This window comes from Trachemys scripta, chromosome 24 (genome assembly GCF_013100865.1).
Source record: "Trachemys scripta elegans isolate TJP31775 chromosome 24, CAS_Tse_1.0, whole genome shotgun sequence".
Classification (NCBI taxonomy): Eukaryota; Metazoa; Chordata; order Testudines; family Emydidae; genus Trachemys; species Trachemys scripta.
Genome location: NC_048321.1, coordinates 9115865 through 9130787, shown reverse-complemented (window position 1 = coordinate 9130787; position 14923 = coordinate 9115865). Strand labels below are relative to the sequence as shown.

At 50.6% G+C, this 14923-nt stretch overlaps 2 protein-coding genes across 4 annotated transcripts in view; both read left to right on the top strand.

Annotated features, from left to right (window-relative positions):
- Window positions 1-2009: 2009 nt before the first annotated feature.
- Window positions 2010-7718, top strand: SSR2 (signal sequence receptor subunit 2). Of its 2 annotated transcripts, none has more exons than XM_034756732.1 (6): window positions 2010-2185; window positions 4390-4544; window positions 5653-5751; window positions 6198-6306; window positions 6515-6592; window positions 6947-7718. In XM_034756732.1, the coding sequence occupies exons 2-6, from the start codon at window positions 4390-4392 to the stop codon at window positions 7055-7057; spliced, it is 552 nt and encodes a 183-aa protein (XP_034612623.1). In that variant the 5' UTR covers window positions 2010-2185; the 3' UTR covers window positions 7058-7718. The 2 variants fall into 2 exon arrangements, with proteins under 2 accessions (XP_034612623.1, XP_034612622.1); XM_034756731.1 differs by having other exon boundaries at window positions 2010-2379.
- Window positions 7719-13731: 6013 nt separating this feature from the next.
- Window positions 13732-14923, top strand: part of ARHGEF2 (Rho/Rac guanine nucleotide exchange factor 2) — a 132016-nt gene continuing 130824 nt past the window's right edge. Inside the window, exon 1 of one of the 2 annotated variants that reach the window (XM_034756413.1) lies at window positions 13732-13953. The gene's annotated coding sequence lies outside the window, so the exon portion shown is untranslated. The remainder of the gene's footprint in view (window positions 13954-14923) is intronic. The other variant, XM_034756414.1, reaches the window with a different exon arrangement.

The following is a 14923-nucleotide window of genomic DNA, read 5'->3' as shown; positions in this document are numbered from 1 at the left end:
TTAAAGTAATCATCTGCTTAGACATCACCCCAAACTACTTGCTAAACAAGAGGTCATCTCCAAACTACACAGAAAATGCAGACCTTGTAATTAACATAAGTTACCCAATGATTTTACAGTTCCTTGGATGCAGCAAGACTAAGATTTAATTAGGCATGACAATACCGCTTAAAGGTTAAAACAACAGCTGCCTCTATTCAGAGATCAGGCACAATATTTTAAAGTAATCATCTGCTTAGACATCACCCCAAACTACTTGCTAAACAAGAGGTCATCTCCAAACTACACAGAAAATGCAGACCTTGTAATTAACATAAGTTACCCAATGATTTTACAGTTCCTTGGATGCAGCAAGACTAAGATTTAATTAGGCATGACAATACCGCTTAAAGGTTAAAACAACAGCTGCCTCTATTCAGAGATCAGGCACAATATTTTAAAGTAATCATCTGCTTAGACATCACCCCAAACTACTTGCTAAACAAGAGGTCATCTCCAAACTACACAGAAAATGCAGACCTTGTAATTAACATAAGTTACCCAATGATTTTACAGTTCCTTGGATGCAGCAAGACTAAGATTTAATTAGGCATGACAATACCGCTTAAAGGTTAAAACAACAGCTGCCTCTATTCAGAGATCAGGCACAATATTTTAAAGTAATCATCTGCTTAGACATCACCCCAAACTACTTGCTAAACAAGAGGTCATCTCCAAACTACACAGAAAATGCAGACCTTGTAATTAACATAAGTTACCCAATGATTTTACAGTTCCTTGGATGCAGCAAGACTAAGATTTAATTAGGCATGACAATACCGCTTAAAGGTTAAAACAACAGCTGCCTCTATTCAGAGATCAGGCACAATATTTTAAAGTAATCATCTGCTTAGACATCACCCCAAACTACTTGCTAAACAAGAGGTCATCTCCAAACTACACAGAAAATGCAGACCTTGTAATTAACATAAGTTACCCAATGATTTTACAGTTCCTTGGATGCAGCAAGACTAAGATTTAATTAGGCATGACAATACCGCTTAAAGGTTAAAACAACAGCTGCCTCTATTCAGAGATCAGGCACAATATTTTAAAGTAATCATCTGCTTAGACATCACCCCAAACTACTTGCTAAACAAGAGGTCATCTCCAAACTACACAGAAAATGCAGACCTTGTAATTAACATAAGTTACCCAATGATTTTACAGTTCCTTGGATGCAGCAAGACTAAGATTTAATTAGGCATGACAATACCGCTTAAAGGTTAAAACAACAGCTGCCTCTATTCAGAGATCAGGCACAATATTTTAAAGTAATCATCTGCTTAGACATCACCCCAAACTACTTGCTAAACAAGAGGTCATCTCCAAACTACACAGAAAATGCAGACCTTGTAATTAACATAAGTTACCCAATGATTTTACAGTTCCTTGGATGCAGCAAGACTAAGATTTAATTAGGCATGACAATACCGCTTAAAGGTTAAAACAACAGCTGCCTCTATTCAGAGATCAGGCACAATATTTTAAAGTAATCATCTGCTTAGACATCACCCCAAACTACTTGCTAAACAAGAGGTCATCTCCAAACTACACAGAAAATGCAGACCTTGTAATTAACATAAGTTACCCAATGATTTTACAGTTCCTTGGATGCAGCAAGACTAAGATTTAATTAGGCATGACAATACCGCTTAAAGGTTAAAACAACAGCTGCCTCTATTCAGAGATCAGGCACAATATTTTAAAGTAATCATCTGCTTAGACATCACCCCAAACTACTTGCTAAACAAGAGGTCATCTCCAAACTACANGGTTGAGGGGATCCGGAGGGGAGTGGGAGGAAGGTGGGGGTTGGGGGGTCTGAGGGGGAAGGAAGGTTTGGAGGGGATCCCAGGGGACGGTGGTTGGGGGGAGCCGTGCGGGTGGGGGGGAAGATGGGGTCTGGGGGGCCTGTGGAGGAGGAAGGTTTGGATGACCCAGGGGTGGGGGTTTGGGGGGGTACATAGGGGAGGTCTCTGACACGTCAGCGCTCCACGGAGGAAAGGCAGCTAGGGAAGTTCTCCTCCAGGCAGCCTATAATCAGGCTGTGGGGTTCCTGACTTGCTGCCTGTTCTGGCTTCAGAAGTGCCAGGGAAATGGAGACACGTGGCTGAGAGTAGCAGCCAGGCCCTGATGCTGCCTGGTAGGAGGAGCTGCTGCCCCACAGAGGCTGGGGACAGGCAGAACTATACTGGGCATAAGGAAGCAATGATCTGTGGCTGCAGGAGGAGGTGGAGGTGGGAGAAGACAGGACTGTGCTGTATACAGGGGCTGAGCAGGAGATGGACGTGAAAGAGCTGCACAGTTAGCAGCCCCTTCTTCATACTTTCATTTAAGGTAGATCACAGGTTCTCCAGCCCTTTCATGCTGTTGCCCAAGATGTGTTAGATGTGTCTTTTCCCAGACCCAACCGCCTCACTCCTTGGTTATCAAAATATAATTTCACAAGGCACTGGGAAGGGTTCTGTGATCTAAGACCACTGTTTAGGAATCACTGTATTAGCCAATTGCTCAAGACTTCATGGCGCTGTAGCCTAGAAATCTCAGAACCTACAGGATGAGAGGTTTCCTGAGAGACACATGGACAGGGATTTATATTGGCTATGATTTCAGGTTTTTTGAGGTCTGGTTATCCGCTATCAAAAGAGAGGATGGGTACAGAAAGCCAAAGTGGTGATAGGAGCTTAGTGGAGTGAGTGGGGTGTCAGATCATCAGGACAGAGCTCTCTCTTTTTTTTTTTTTTTGTCTGGGAAGAAGAGGTTTGTGCCAGGGCTGAAGAAAAGGAGTGTGCCCTTTGGAAGGGTCCCCAACCAAACCGTGTTTGGATGGGATTGGACTGATGTTTGAATATTTGTGTGTGAGAGTAAAGATAGGAAATATGTGAACTCTCTTTAAATGGGCCCTCAAGTTAACTTTGTCTTAAATAACATGTTCTCTGTTCTACTGCGAACAGCTGATGTTAAATTGATGACTTTAAAAAACAAACCTTTAAGCCATTTGTTTTTCTGTCATCTGAATATAGGCTAGTCATTTTCAAGGTCATTTTTAGTCAGTTACAATTCTCAGGTGCTAGCACAATGCTGCCGTGTTTGTTTGCAGACGCTGCAGGGGAATGTTGTGGTGGTGTGTGTTAAATTGTTTCCACTGGATTTCAAAGGAGAAATATGAGTCAGTAGTGTGCCCTCATGGCCAAGTAGGCCAAGGCAACGGCATATTGGGCTGAATTAGTAGGAGCGTTGCCAGCAGATCGAGGGAAGTGATTATTCCCCTCTGTTCAGCACTGGTGAGGCCACACCTGGAGTATTGGTCCAGTTTTGGTCCCCCCACTACAGAAGGGATGTGGACAAATTGGAGAGAGTCCAGCAGAGGGCAACGAAAATGATTAGGGGGCTGGGGCACATGACTTCTGAGGATTGGCTGAGGGAACTGGGGTTATTTAGTCTGCAGAAGAGAAGAGTGAGGGGGGATTTGATAGCAGCCTTCAACTACCTGAAGGGGGCTCCAAAGAGGATGGAGCTCTGCTGTTCTCAGTGGTGGCAGATGACAGAACAAGGAGCAATGGTCTCAAGTTACAGTGTGGGAGGTCTAGGTTAGATATCAGGAAACATATTTTGCTAGGAGGGTGGTGAAGCACTGGAATGGGTTACCTAGGGAGGTGGTGGAATCTCCAACCTTGGAGGTTTTTAAGGCCTGGCTTGACAAAGCCCTGGCTGGGATGATTTCGTTGGTGTTGGTCCTGCTTTGAGCAGGGGGTTGGACTAGATGACCTCCTGAGGTCTCTTCCAACCCTAATATTCTATGTTCGTAGAAGCTTCTTGTCTTTACAAAATGAGTGTCCTAATGCTTTCAATGCCTTTAATGATGTTAAATAACAGTAAATATACTAGGGTTGTTGCAACCAGGTTGGTCCCAGGATATCAGAGAGACAAAGCGGGTAAGATAATATCTTTTATTGGACCAACAGGCATTGGTCCAATAAAAGATATTATTACCGTGCTCACCCTGTCTCTTTAATAAATTTACCACACATTCACAGAGCAGCCAGGGAAAAAGAAACCCGGTATCAGGTCATTGCTTTGCAGTTGTCTCATTCTGGTAGAGAAGTGTCCAAAATATTACAGGTGCCATTGCACTGGTGCCATATTGAACGGGACTGATCCCTCCCTCCTCCATGGTATGATGCTTTCGAGTACGATGTCTTAAACCACACAGCTGTCTGTGCTTCATAACGCATTGCACTTATGGATCTATTCTTCGGTCTGCTACTGCCCCCTCCAGAAGGCCGCCACCTCCAATTTTTCCTCTTTAGAAACTCGGGCATTAACCGTGAATGTTTCCCCTTCCAGATGAAGCTGTTAGCTCTTGCTGTGTTTGCCCTGCTGTCTGTCGCTCACAGCGAGGAGGGAGCCAGGCTGCTCGCCTCTAAATCTCTGTTAAACAGATATGCAGTGGAGGGCAAGGACCTGACTCTGCAGTACAACATCTACAATGTTGGCTCCAGGTAAGGTTTGTCTGTGTTCTTGGTACCTATCCAATGCCTGGCCCTGAAGGACACGGAGTGTTAGAGGTGTGTCTCTGCAGTGTGTGTTTCACTAGCTTGGGGAGGAGGGAGACATCTAGAGTAAAAACCTTTCTCAAGCTCCTCCCTTACTTCTTCCAAAACCCCTCTGGAGGGAGGGGCACTCTGGGGGCAGGAGCGAATAGAGGAGAAGAATCTCTATTCATAGATTATAAGTCCAGAAGGGTCCACTGTGATCACCTAAAGTTTTCTGTTACCGTTGTTTTCTCACTGGAGTCCATAGGACTGTTGACTTGAGTAGGAGTGTATGAAGTTGCAGTGTATGAACCCCCTATCAGGCCCACTCGGGAAGGGGCATTGTACGAGGCTTCGAGGGTAATGAGACTAAAGTGTGCAGGTGTTTTTTGGGGTGTGGGGGAGGAATGAGATTCTGGAGGCTGTGAAAGGGTCTCGGTGGATTCCTGTGTATGGGAGCAAATCAGTGTTCATTGTGATGCTGTTCTAGACTCCTTGACTTCTCTCTCTCTCTCTCTCTCCCCTTCACCCCCAAAGCTCATGTCTAAACTTTTACCAAGTTCTGGCACTCCACTCTCTAATCCCCCTGTTCACCCTTTCCTCTCTGTTCCAGCCCTGGTCCCTGCCTTCATCACGTGTGTCTTTGACTGCATCTTTGACTACATCCACCGGTGTCCAAAATGCTGCAGTTGAAAATCACCTTCCTTTCCTGTCACTCATATCCCCAATGCGGGGCTCCCCTCCTCACGTGCATAGACCTCCATTGGCTTCCTGGGCTCTTTCCGCAGCCGATTCCTTGTCCTCCGCTTCGTGGCTCCTCTCAGCTCTTCCCTCTTATGCCCCAGGTCCTGCTCGGCAATCATTTCTCCTTGACGCTGTCTGCCTTCTACTCTCATCTTTGTGGCTTTTTACTCCAGATCAACAGCTAGCACTGAACTTTCCTCTGTTTGTGAAACAGCCTGTAGCATCATAGGGTTAGACGGCACCGCAAGGGTCATCTACTCTACCCCCCAGTGGGACTCCAGCTAACGCATCCCTCGGCTCTGTTCCTGACCCCTCTCTCTGTTGTGTTTAGCGCGGCTTTGGATGTGGAGTTGTCAGATGATTCTTTCCCCCCGGAAGATTTTGGCATTGTCTCTGGAATGCTTAACGTCAAGTGGGACAGGATTGCGCCGTATCCTTTTGCAGTTCGAAACAATCTCCCTATATGCCGTGTCCTGGGTGTGTTCTTTGGTTCCCCCTTGTCCCTGCTGATGCCCAAGAATACCAAGACACGTCCAACTCCATACATCATCCCTGAAATGCAAGCACACCTGACTTCTGGCTAAGGTTCTGAGGGCAAATCCCAATCAAGTGCCCTGGGATCTCTAGTGTCCTTGCAAACAAGAGCTAGTTCTCGGGTCACACAACACATAGCCGCCCCTCGCATTAAATTGCACGGAACTCCATTCATCTGTCAGGGAAGGAGGAATAGATGAGTTGGCCCTGTAAGGGTCTGAATCTGTAGTTGAAGGTTGTTTAAGATTTCAAACTTGCTGGTTAGACCCCCCCCCCCCTGTGTTTTGAGTCTTGCTCCCCGGAACAAAATGCAATTCGTTTCCTTAACCATCTGCTACACAGAGCCAGCAACGTATCTCACACTGTGGTCCTGAGGCCCCTCAAAGCCGGCTACTTCAACTTCACCTCGGCTACCATCACCTACCTGGCACAGGAGGGAGGGCAGGTTGTGGTGAGTGGCTACTACCTTTCTTGTGAACTTGATCATGTACAGGATCCTAACGGCAGATCTCACAGCAGAGACGCACAGTGTGTGCTCCTAGACACAACCATCGAGGGATGATAGATCGTCCCTCTCTCTTCTCATATAGTGCTTGCCACGGAGCGCCTGCAGTGCCAGGAACGGTGGGCAAATGCTATTTCTTTTTCCCCCATTTCAGGTTGGCTTCACCAGTGCCCCTGGGCAGGGAGGAATCCTGGCTCAGAGAGAGTTTGACAGGAGGTTTTCCCCTCACTTTGTAAGTACCATTAAACCAGTAATCCATTTTCTCCCGGTGACTGTACAGTTCAAATCCGCGTTGACCTTTTTTGTGTGCGCTGGCTCATGGCGTGAAAGCAGAAGCCCAGACACTAAATTAAAAGCCGCCTGGGAAATCCCCACGGTGGCTCCTAAGCTTTTTGGGGCAACTTCTTGCAAGAAGAGTGCCAATTAATTCATCATGGTCCATTAGACTCGCTTCTAGGAACGAGCCTGTGTTGTAGGGGTCGGATCAAAACGCTTGGGCAGGGGGGCTCAGGTCTGAGACGCTGGGAATTTAGCTATGCATAACCCATCTCAGCTCTACTTCTAATGGGTTTTCCCCTTCTGCTAGCTCGACTGGGCAGCTTTTGGTGTGATGACTCTTCCCTCCATCGGAATCCCTCTGCTGCTGTGGTACTCGAGCAAGAGGAAATACGATACCCCCAAGACCAAGAAGAACTGAGGAAAGCCAAATGCAGCCAGCACCCAGAGCTTAGAATTACAGTGTACTCGGAGTAGCAGCAATCAAGCCTCCAAATCAAGTGACTGGGCCACCGGTTCAGTGCTGGCAGGGGAGGGATTTGTATCATTCTTGTGGCCAGTCGCTTTATTGAGGTGTTTTTTAACCCTTTCTCAGCAGATCTGGAGCAAAGACCTCTCCGGTTCTGTTGTAATTAAGTTCCAGACGCAGCTGCGGTACAAGAACGCTAATAACGCCCAAGGAGTGTGGGGGTGAGAGCCTTTTTGCAGCATCACCCCTGCTTGCCGAATGCCAGTCACATGTGGCCAGATCTCCTCATGCCACAATCCTCCTCGATCTTGGATCAGCCCATCACCCTCGCTCCCCAGCATTTTATGCTTCTTGCAACTGTCACTGAGAGGATTGATCAAGTGACGGTAATGGAGACCTCCTTTCTATGCAGGTTTATTAGTGCCCTTCCCTCTCAGCCAAGCGGTGGCCTATGAACCCCCATAGAAAGATGCCTGCCCTAGAGAGAATATTGGCTACGTTGTTCTATTTTGGTGAGCAATTGACCGTGTTTCTGTTTTTCTGATTACTCTGTTGAGAAGTGTGTGACTGTACGCACCAAGGGTTTTATAATAAAATGAACACCACAGAGTGAGTCTCTCTCTTCTCCTACCAGTGAGTCCCACAGTCGGACTGGTGGGTTTCAGGAGCCATACCTATAACTGCAGTAAATCCAGTGGGTGTAGAGGCTCTGTAGCACCATCAGCCAGCAGGGGCAGTGAGAAAGAAACAGCTGCAAAAGTATACCAAGCCCTTAATCCTAGTGAAGGCATGTGTTTAACATCTGTTCAAATCCTACTGTGGGTTACTCCAACCCTCCTTCCAGGGTCCCCCTTGACCAGTTGCCACATGGGAGAACTACACCATGCCTCATCTACACTATGAGTTTAATAATCCACTTTTTTTAGACTAGACGTGGCCAAAGAGCTTAAACTCTAAGACACAGGATGGGAGAGAAACAGCCCTACCCAGGATAAGTGACTTGCCCAAAGTTGCACAGCCAGGAATAGAACCCAGATCCTTGTAGCTCCCAGTCCAGGGCTCTCTGCTCAGCACCATGCTGGCTGATTTGAAGTGTTGAAACACCTGGCTGCCCAAAGCATTGCAGAATGGGTGGCGCATAACACTGCCTTCGCCCCTGGGGAGTGGATTAGCTGGGATGAGTCTAGAGTAAAACACCTTTACAGCCATCAAGAGCTGAGAGAGAATTCAAGTGGGTCTGTAGCTTTGTGGATGGGCCGGTGTCTTCTGATGAGTTTTGAGCCGCCCTGTCTAGGGTGCTGTCCTCTTCCCCAGAACATTATTGTTTAATACATAGCCTAGCTTCCAGCAAGGGCAGGAGGCACCTGCGTTCCCAAACTGCTTGCTTGCTTGCTTATAATTATAGAAGATTCAGAGTAGGAGCTCTGGGAGTGGGACTTATTTTTTTCAACTGAAAAAGATTTTCATCAGCTAAAACCAGGCCCGGGAGGTTCCCCTGGTGGGTATGCTGCCCTCTCTACTGCAGCTCCATATTGCAGTATACCTGTGGCTTCCTGCAGTGAGGTGACTTCTTACAAGCCAGTTCTCTGAATTGCCCTTCTAGTGATGTCTGCCTTGATTTGGTGGTGGAGCGGGGCTCTGCCATCTTTCATCAGCCCTGACTGGCTTTGGACAGGAAGAATAGGGGGAGGGATAGCTCAGAGGTTTGAGCATTGGCCTGCTAAACCCAGGATTGTGAGTTCAGTCCTTGTGGGGGCCATTTAGGGATCGGGGGCAAAAATCTGTCTGGGGATTGGTCCTGCTCTGAGCAGGGGTTGGACTAGATACCTCCTGAGGTCCCTTCCAACCCTGATCTTCTATGATTCTAGATGAATGTAGGCCGGGCAAACCACAACGGAGGTCCCCATTGGAGGAGATGGGTGCATGGGACCTTGGGTTGGGGGGGATAGAAGTGGGTGTCTTGGGCAACCTCAGAAGAGAGTGCAGGGATTGGCCAGGTCTGAGGCCCATACCCAAAGGCAGCGTGTAGCAGGCAATTCGCCCTGTTGCTACTGCCCAGCCTGTTCTGTGCAAAGACGCCTTTGGTCTGCCGGGCTGTCAAACCAGCTCTAAATTCGCACGCACGCAGATTAAATTTAATCTGCGCCAGTTTCTTTCCAGCCCCTTCCAAATGAGAATCGCAGAGAGCTTCATGGCCATTCGTGAATTGAACCTTTCAGTCAGTCCCTCACTCGAACTAACCATCCCCATTTCACATATGGGGCAACCGAGGCATAGAAAGCGGATGTCACTTGCCTCAAGCACTCAGAGGTGGAAGAACTTGGGTCTCCTGCCGTCTACCCCTGAACCTTCCCTACGTGCCCCCTCATCTTTTCTCCTTCGACCAGGCTTCTGCTAACAGGACCCTGACGGGGGTGGCAGGATTCTAGTTTTTGCCGCTCAGAGCAAAGCGGTCTTGTTATCCAAGAATTCCGTGTCGGTGGCCCAAACTCCCGGGCTCCGCTGAAAGCAAACACTGAAGCTTTGTCACAAGAACAATGTTTCCAAGGCAGGATTTCTCACCCCCTCATCCCAACGGCTCGCTGCCGCCACCGGTTCCACCCTTTGTTTTGACTGAGGAGGGTTGCAGTTGGCAGGATCAAGGAAACCATTGATGCTGATACTGAACAAAGCAGCTCCGCTCCACGAAGGGTGTGCAAGAGGGGGCCGGAGAAGCTGAACTAACAGGTCTAACTGGCGCATCCCACTTCCCAGCATTAATGCTTTGTCCTGCCTAGTGTTGAGTGTCCCAAACAAGGGAGCTTTCCTTGTGAGCCTTGGCATGGGGAAGAAAGACCGTTACTCATCCCTTGCAGGTGCCTCTCCTGGTCCCCGGTGATCTCTGGTAGGATGGATTGCAGGCAAACAGGTGAGAACCAACAGATACACCTTGCACACATCTTGCTTTGTTTTCTACCTTTAAAGTTCCGCTGGGGGTTGCTTAGAACAGTGGCTCTCAACATTTCCAGACAACTGTCTCCCTTTCAGGAGTCTGATTTGTCTTACGTACCCGCAAGTCTCACCTCACTTAAAAACGACTTGCTTACAAAATCCGACCTAAAAATACAAACGTGTCACAGCCAGTGTTACAGAGAAACGGCTTGTTGTCTCATTTTTTACCATTTAATTATAAAATAAATCAATGGGAATATAAATATTGTACTTCCATTTCAGCGTGTCGTATATAGAGCAGTATAAACAAGTCAGTGTATGAAATGTTAGTTTGCACTGACTTCGCTAGTGTTTTTGCTGTAGCCTGTTGTAAACCTAGGCAAATATCTAAAGGAGTTGATGTACCCCTTGGAAGACCTCTGCGTACACATGCCCCTGATGGAGAACCACTGGTTTAGAAGGACCTGGTCCCAGGAGGCCTGGTCCTGTCTGATCTGTGTAGCCTTTGGTCAAGCCAGGACCGTACAATGGTAGCATTATTTATTGGTATTGTGGTAGCCCCTGTCACCGACTGGGACTCCAGCGTGAGCAAGGTGCTGTACAAACGGAACAAAAAGATGATCCCTGCCCCCAACCTGTGTCTAACATTTAGAAAGACACAAGGTAGCTGAGATCATCTTTTATTGGTCCAACTGCTGTTGGTGAACAGAAGGGACTGGTGTGACTATAACAACACTGCATACATCTAAAATGTATGAATTTCACAGCTCTCTCTACCTGGGGTAATAGTACAGTGTGCTTCCCAGGGCAGGAGCGTAGAGTTTTCTGCCCTCTTCCCTTCCCCCTCCCCATGAGAGGGGTGTTCTCCTTGTATAGACGGGAAAACTGAATCCGAGTGCCCTGTATTTAGACTGTTACCTTGTGGACATTCTGGTGCATTTGCTCACAATGAGATGATTCTAGGAACAGATGCAGCCTAAATCTGTGGGACTAGCTGTAGGCCTTGCCTGGTCACTGGGGAGAAGGGGGTTCACCTCAGTCTCACCCCATCTCTGAGGAAGGAAGGACTGGAGAGAAAATCGGGTACGTGGGCTCTGTGGAGACTCCCCCCAACAATGGCCAATTGCCGTCATGGCAGCAGGACACAGAGACTGCAAGGATGAAGGTGCCTTTGTCCACTAGGGGTCAGGCTTTCCCGGGTGCTGGGTGCCAGCAGTTTCCAATGATGTCCCTTGAAGTATTGGGTGCTTGAGGGAGACACACCAAGATCATTGTAGAGCTGGCCCCGGGCCCGCCGCTCCGTTACACCTGCTCCTGGCTGGATTGAAAATGGACGCTGGGGCTGGAAGCCTCCGTTGGCTCCGAGGTCGCCTCTCCGCGGCTCTCCATGTGGTGGTGGGAATTGAATTGCGCCGCGGCTCCTCCGAAGCAGCGGGCGGGCCCCTTGTCCTCGCACCGGGCCTGATTCTTACTACAGCCCGCGGCAGTTGCTGGTACTGGCTCATCTTTGGAAACCTGCACAAAGGTCCCGGTGTCACGTGTTTGCTTAACAGGCTGTGGTCGTGTTTACTGAACCAGCCAGAATATGGAAGAAAGGGCACGATCACAGACAGCCAAGGTACACGCTCCAGGGCCTGCTGGTGGCTCTCACTCGGGAAACCTTTCACGCTAAATGAGGGCTATCTGGATCGGTGCTAGAACAGTCTGAAAACCAGCCAGATGCTGCAACGTGTGTGTGTGGTCAGTAGGGGGTGCTCCTCTCTCTCAAGGAATGTCCCTGTGCACCAGCAGGGCTGTGATGGGGGACCAGGGAGCCTTAAAATCAAAAAGGCCTTAATTGTCTGTGCATAGAGTCCTCCACGGGACTATTTTTTAATCTTGTTCCTGCTATTACGGCAGGATCCCAGCCCCGCTGCAGGGTTCTGCTTGCAAGCTTTAAAACCCTTCCTGCTAGCTTGGAAGGTTGGACATTAATCTGGTAGGTTAGCAGCCAGGGTAGGTTCCTCATCTCCCCTCCCACCCAGGAGAGACTTGGTCCATCCGACAGCCCACCCCTATCCTGAAGGACCTAATGCAGTGAGCAGTTGGCCAAGTGCATCCGACACCTGGATGCATCTGGTCTGGTTGGGGGACCAGCGGAGGCATCTTCCACCCAGCCAGGCCTCTTCCGTTGGGCAGCCTGCTCCCTCCAGACATGGCTGGTACGTTGTCTTGCTCCCCATGCACCTGGCGTGCTTGGCGGCAGTCGAAGGGGTAACACACTGGCTCCCGCAAGGCAAAGAAGGGACAGTCCCAGAGCTTGGAGCTGATTCAGAGGCAGGCAGTGGCTGGACCCACTATTTGGAGAAGGCAGCATCGTGTGGGCAGGGTGATGTCATAGAGGCCTGAGTCACTGCTGCAAAAGGTGTCACCTCCATTGTCCAGCCCTGCCCAAAGCCGTGCTTATCACTGCGCCCAGGTGGGGCCCCGGCTGGCTTGTCACCTCACGTGGCTTGTGTGTAGCTGCTGCAGACGTGGACCTGCCCTGGGTCAGGCTGGCGGAGCCGGCAGAGCTTTGGAGACTGCCACGGGGGCCTGACCATCATGGCAGTCAGCGATAATTGGCCCTGTGTCTCCCGCGCCTTCCGCTGGAGGATCTCAGAGCGCGTTGCCCATGCTCCTGAAGGAAGCCCCTCGCCCAGCCGGGGAGCTAGCTCTCCGAGCCGCAGTTTCCCCAGCTGTAAAATGGGGACAGTTCATCCCTAGAGTCCTCCAGGGGTAAGTGGCAGAGCTGGGAACAGATGCCCACTCCTGCTCTGACCATTAGATCCCACTCTCCTGCAGCCAGGAATTCAATCCAGGAGTCCTGACTTAGTCCCCTCCCGCGTGAGGTCACCTCCCTATCCCTGCGGACAATGACATGTGGGTGCTCAGTGCTCTCTAACGTCCCCGGGGAAGCCGTCCTGGGTTGCAGATCTTGGCTCCAGGGAAGCCCATTTCCCATCGGCAGGGGAGAGCTGAGCTCCCCCAGACAAGCACCACCTTTGGGGAGCACTGTCAGCTGGGGGGGGGATGGGGGGGATGCTGATCTCAGTTGCCATCTGCAGGATTTTACTCCCCGTTAGCACCATGCTGGGCTCTGTACGTTCCCTTTCTGCAGCACCTCCTGTTCTCCCCAGGTCTCCCGTCCCCACCCGGCTTCGCAAGGCCGGGCTGAATCGCTGCTCTAGGTCTCTACAGCAAGGAGACGCCCGGGCCAGCCGACGCTGTATCTGCTGTATAGACCACTGCTCCAGGACCCTGCCAGGCGGGAGGCCACTTCCTCCGCGGGGCTCCTCTGTCTCTGCTGGGCACCTCACAGAGGGATCCTTGACATCGCAGGTGACGGCGGCCCCCTTCTCGCAGGTGGGGAAACTGAGGCACCCAGCCAGTAAAACCAGAGGCAGGATGAGACCTCAGGACTTCCCCATTCCCAGCCTCCGGCTCGTCCTCCAGATTGCGCTGGCGATTTTTTGGGCGGGGGGTGTGTGGGGGGGGTCCAGGCTGCACCCTGGGTATTTTGCAGCCTTCAAAAGGCAGCCGCTTGGTGCTGACTCAAAGGTCCCTCAAAGGCCGCCTCTGTCTTCTGGCGGAGCCCCGCTCGGTTCAGCCCTTTGGGGACGGGGAAGGCGAGAGGCTGGCGCTGGACAAGGCTGCAGGAGGAGATGGCCCCGCGGGTGAAGGGTTAACAGCTGGGAGGATCCGAAGCGCTGGGCGGGTCCCGGCTGTTTGATTCGGGGTGAGCGAGGAGACGGGGGAGGAACCTGCAAGTTGCGAAGGAGCGAGGCTGGAAGCAGGAGCGGCAGGAGGGGAGGGGGGTCGCCCACGCCCTGCCCCTGGGGTCCTGCCGGGGCATAGCGGATCCGCAGCCCTCCCGGGGGAGCAGCCGCCCCCAGCAGGTACGTTCCTACCGCCGCTTTTCACCCATCACCTGCAACAGGTGCCAGCCCGCCCGTGCCGACCCCTCCGGGGGCTGGGCCAGGTGCGTCTCTCCACCTGGGCTGGGGTCGCCCGGCCAGCTGCGGAGAATGGACTCAGCCCCCTGCCCTGCACCCGGGGCTCGGCCTGCCTGGGCTGTTGACGATCCCGTGGCTTCCTGGGTAACCTTTGCCCCGTGCTTTGGTGTTAAAACGGGCAAGGGAGAGGCGAGTTGGCAGCTTTCTCCTGGGCGAGTTAAAGCAGCGATGTGGCATAAAGGGAGCTGCTCCCAGGGCAGCCCTTCCCCCAGGGTACGGGGAACGAGCTATACCCAGAACCTGCGTCCACACTAGGGAATGGCTCTAATAATAGCAGTCGAAAAGCACACCCCGGCCTACCAACAGAGCTATGCCAGGACCAAATCTGTGTGTAGACCAGACCTTTCCGTCTGTCCCAGCTCTGAATTCTACCACCTTAAGCCCCTGCGTGCCCTGCCCTCCAATTTTAGCTACGTGGGTTAGGAGTGTGATTTTATTATGATCAATTCTTTTATTTTACCAACAAAGCTATGCTGCTAATAGCCCCAGCGTAGACCCTGTTACAGCAGTGTACTGGTATAAATGCCGTTAGCATTGATGCTGCTGGAGGGGAACCAGCATAAGCTATTTGGGGACAGGCACTCTTATACCAGTGTAACTATGTCCACACTAGAGAGTTTTCCCGTACTGGAGTAACTCTACTTGTCAAAACCCTCTAGCATAGGGAAGGCCTCAGCAACAGGGCTGCCCAGAGGAGGGGGGGCAAGTGGGGCAATTTGCCCCAGGCCCCAAAGGGGTCCCCATGAGAATATAGTATTCTATAGTATTTCAACTTTTTTTTATGGAAGGGGTCCCCAAAACTGCTTTGCCCCGGGCCCCCTGAATCCTCTGGGCAGCCCTGCTCAGCAGATGT

Excerpts from the sequence above, each read along its gene's own strand:
- SSR2 (XM_034756732.1), top strand. The coding sequence starts at position 4,390 with ATGAAGCTGTTAGCTCTTGCTGTGTTTGCCCTGCTGTCTGTCGCTCAC. Across the intron at positions 6,307-6,514 it reads AGGAGGGAGGGCAGGTTGTG|GTTGGCTTCACCAGTGCCCC; the intron begins GTGAGTGGCTAC and ends CCCCCATTTCAG. Across the intron at positions 6,593-6,946 it reads GGAGGTTTTCCCCTCACTTT|CTCGACTGGGCAGCTTTTGG; the intron begins GTAAGTACCATT and ends CCCTTCTGCTAG.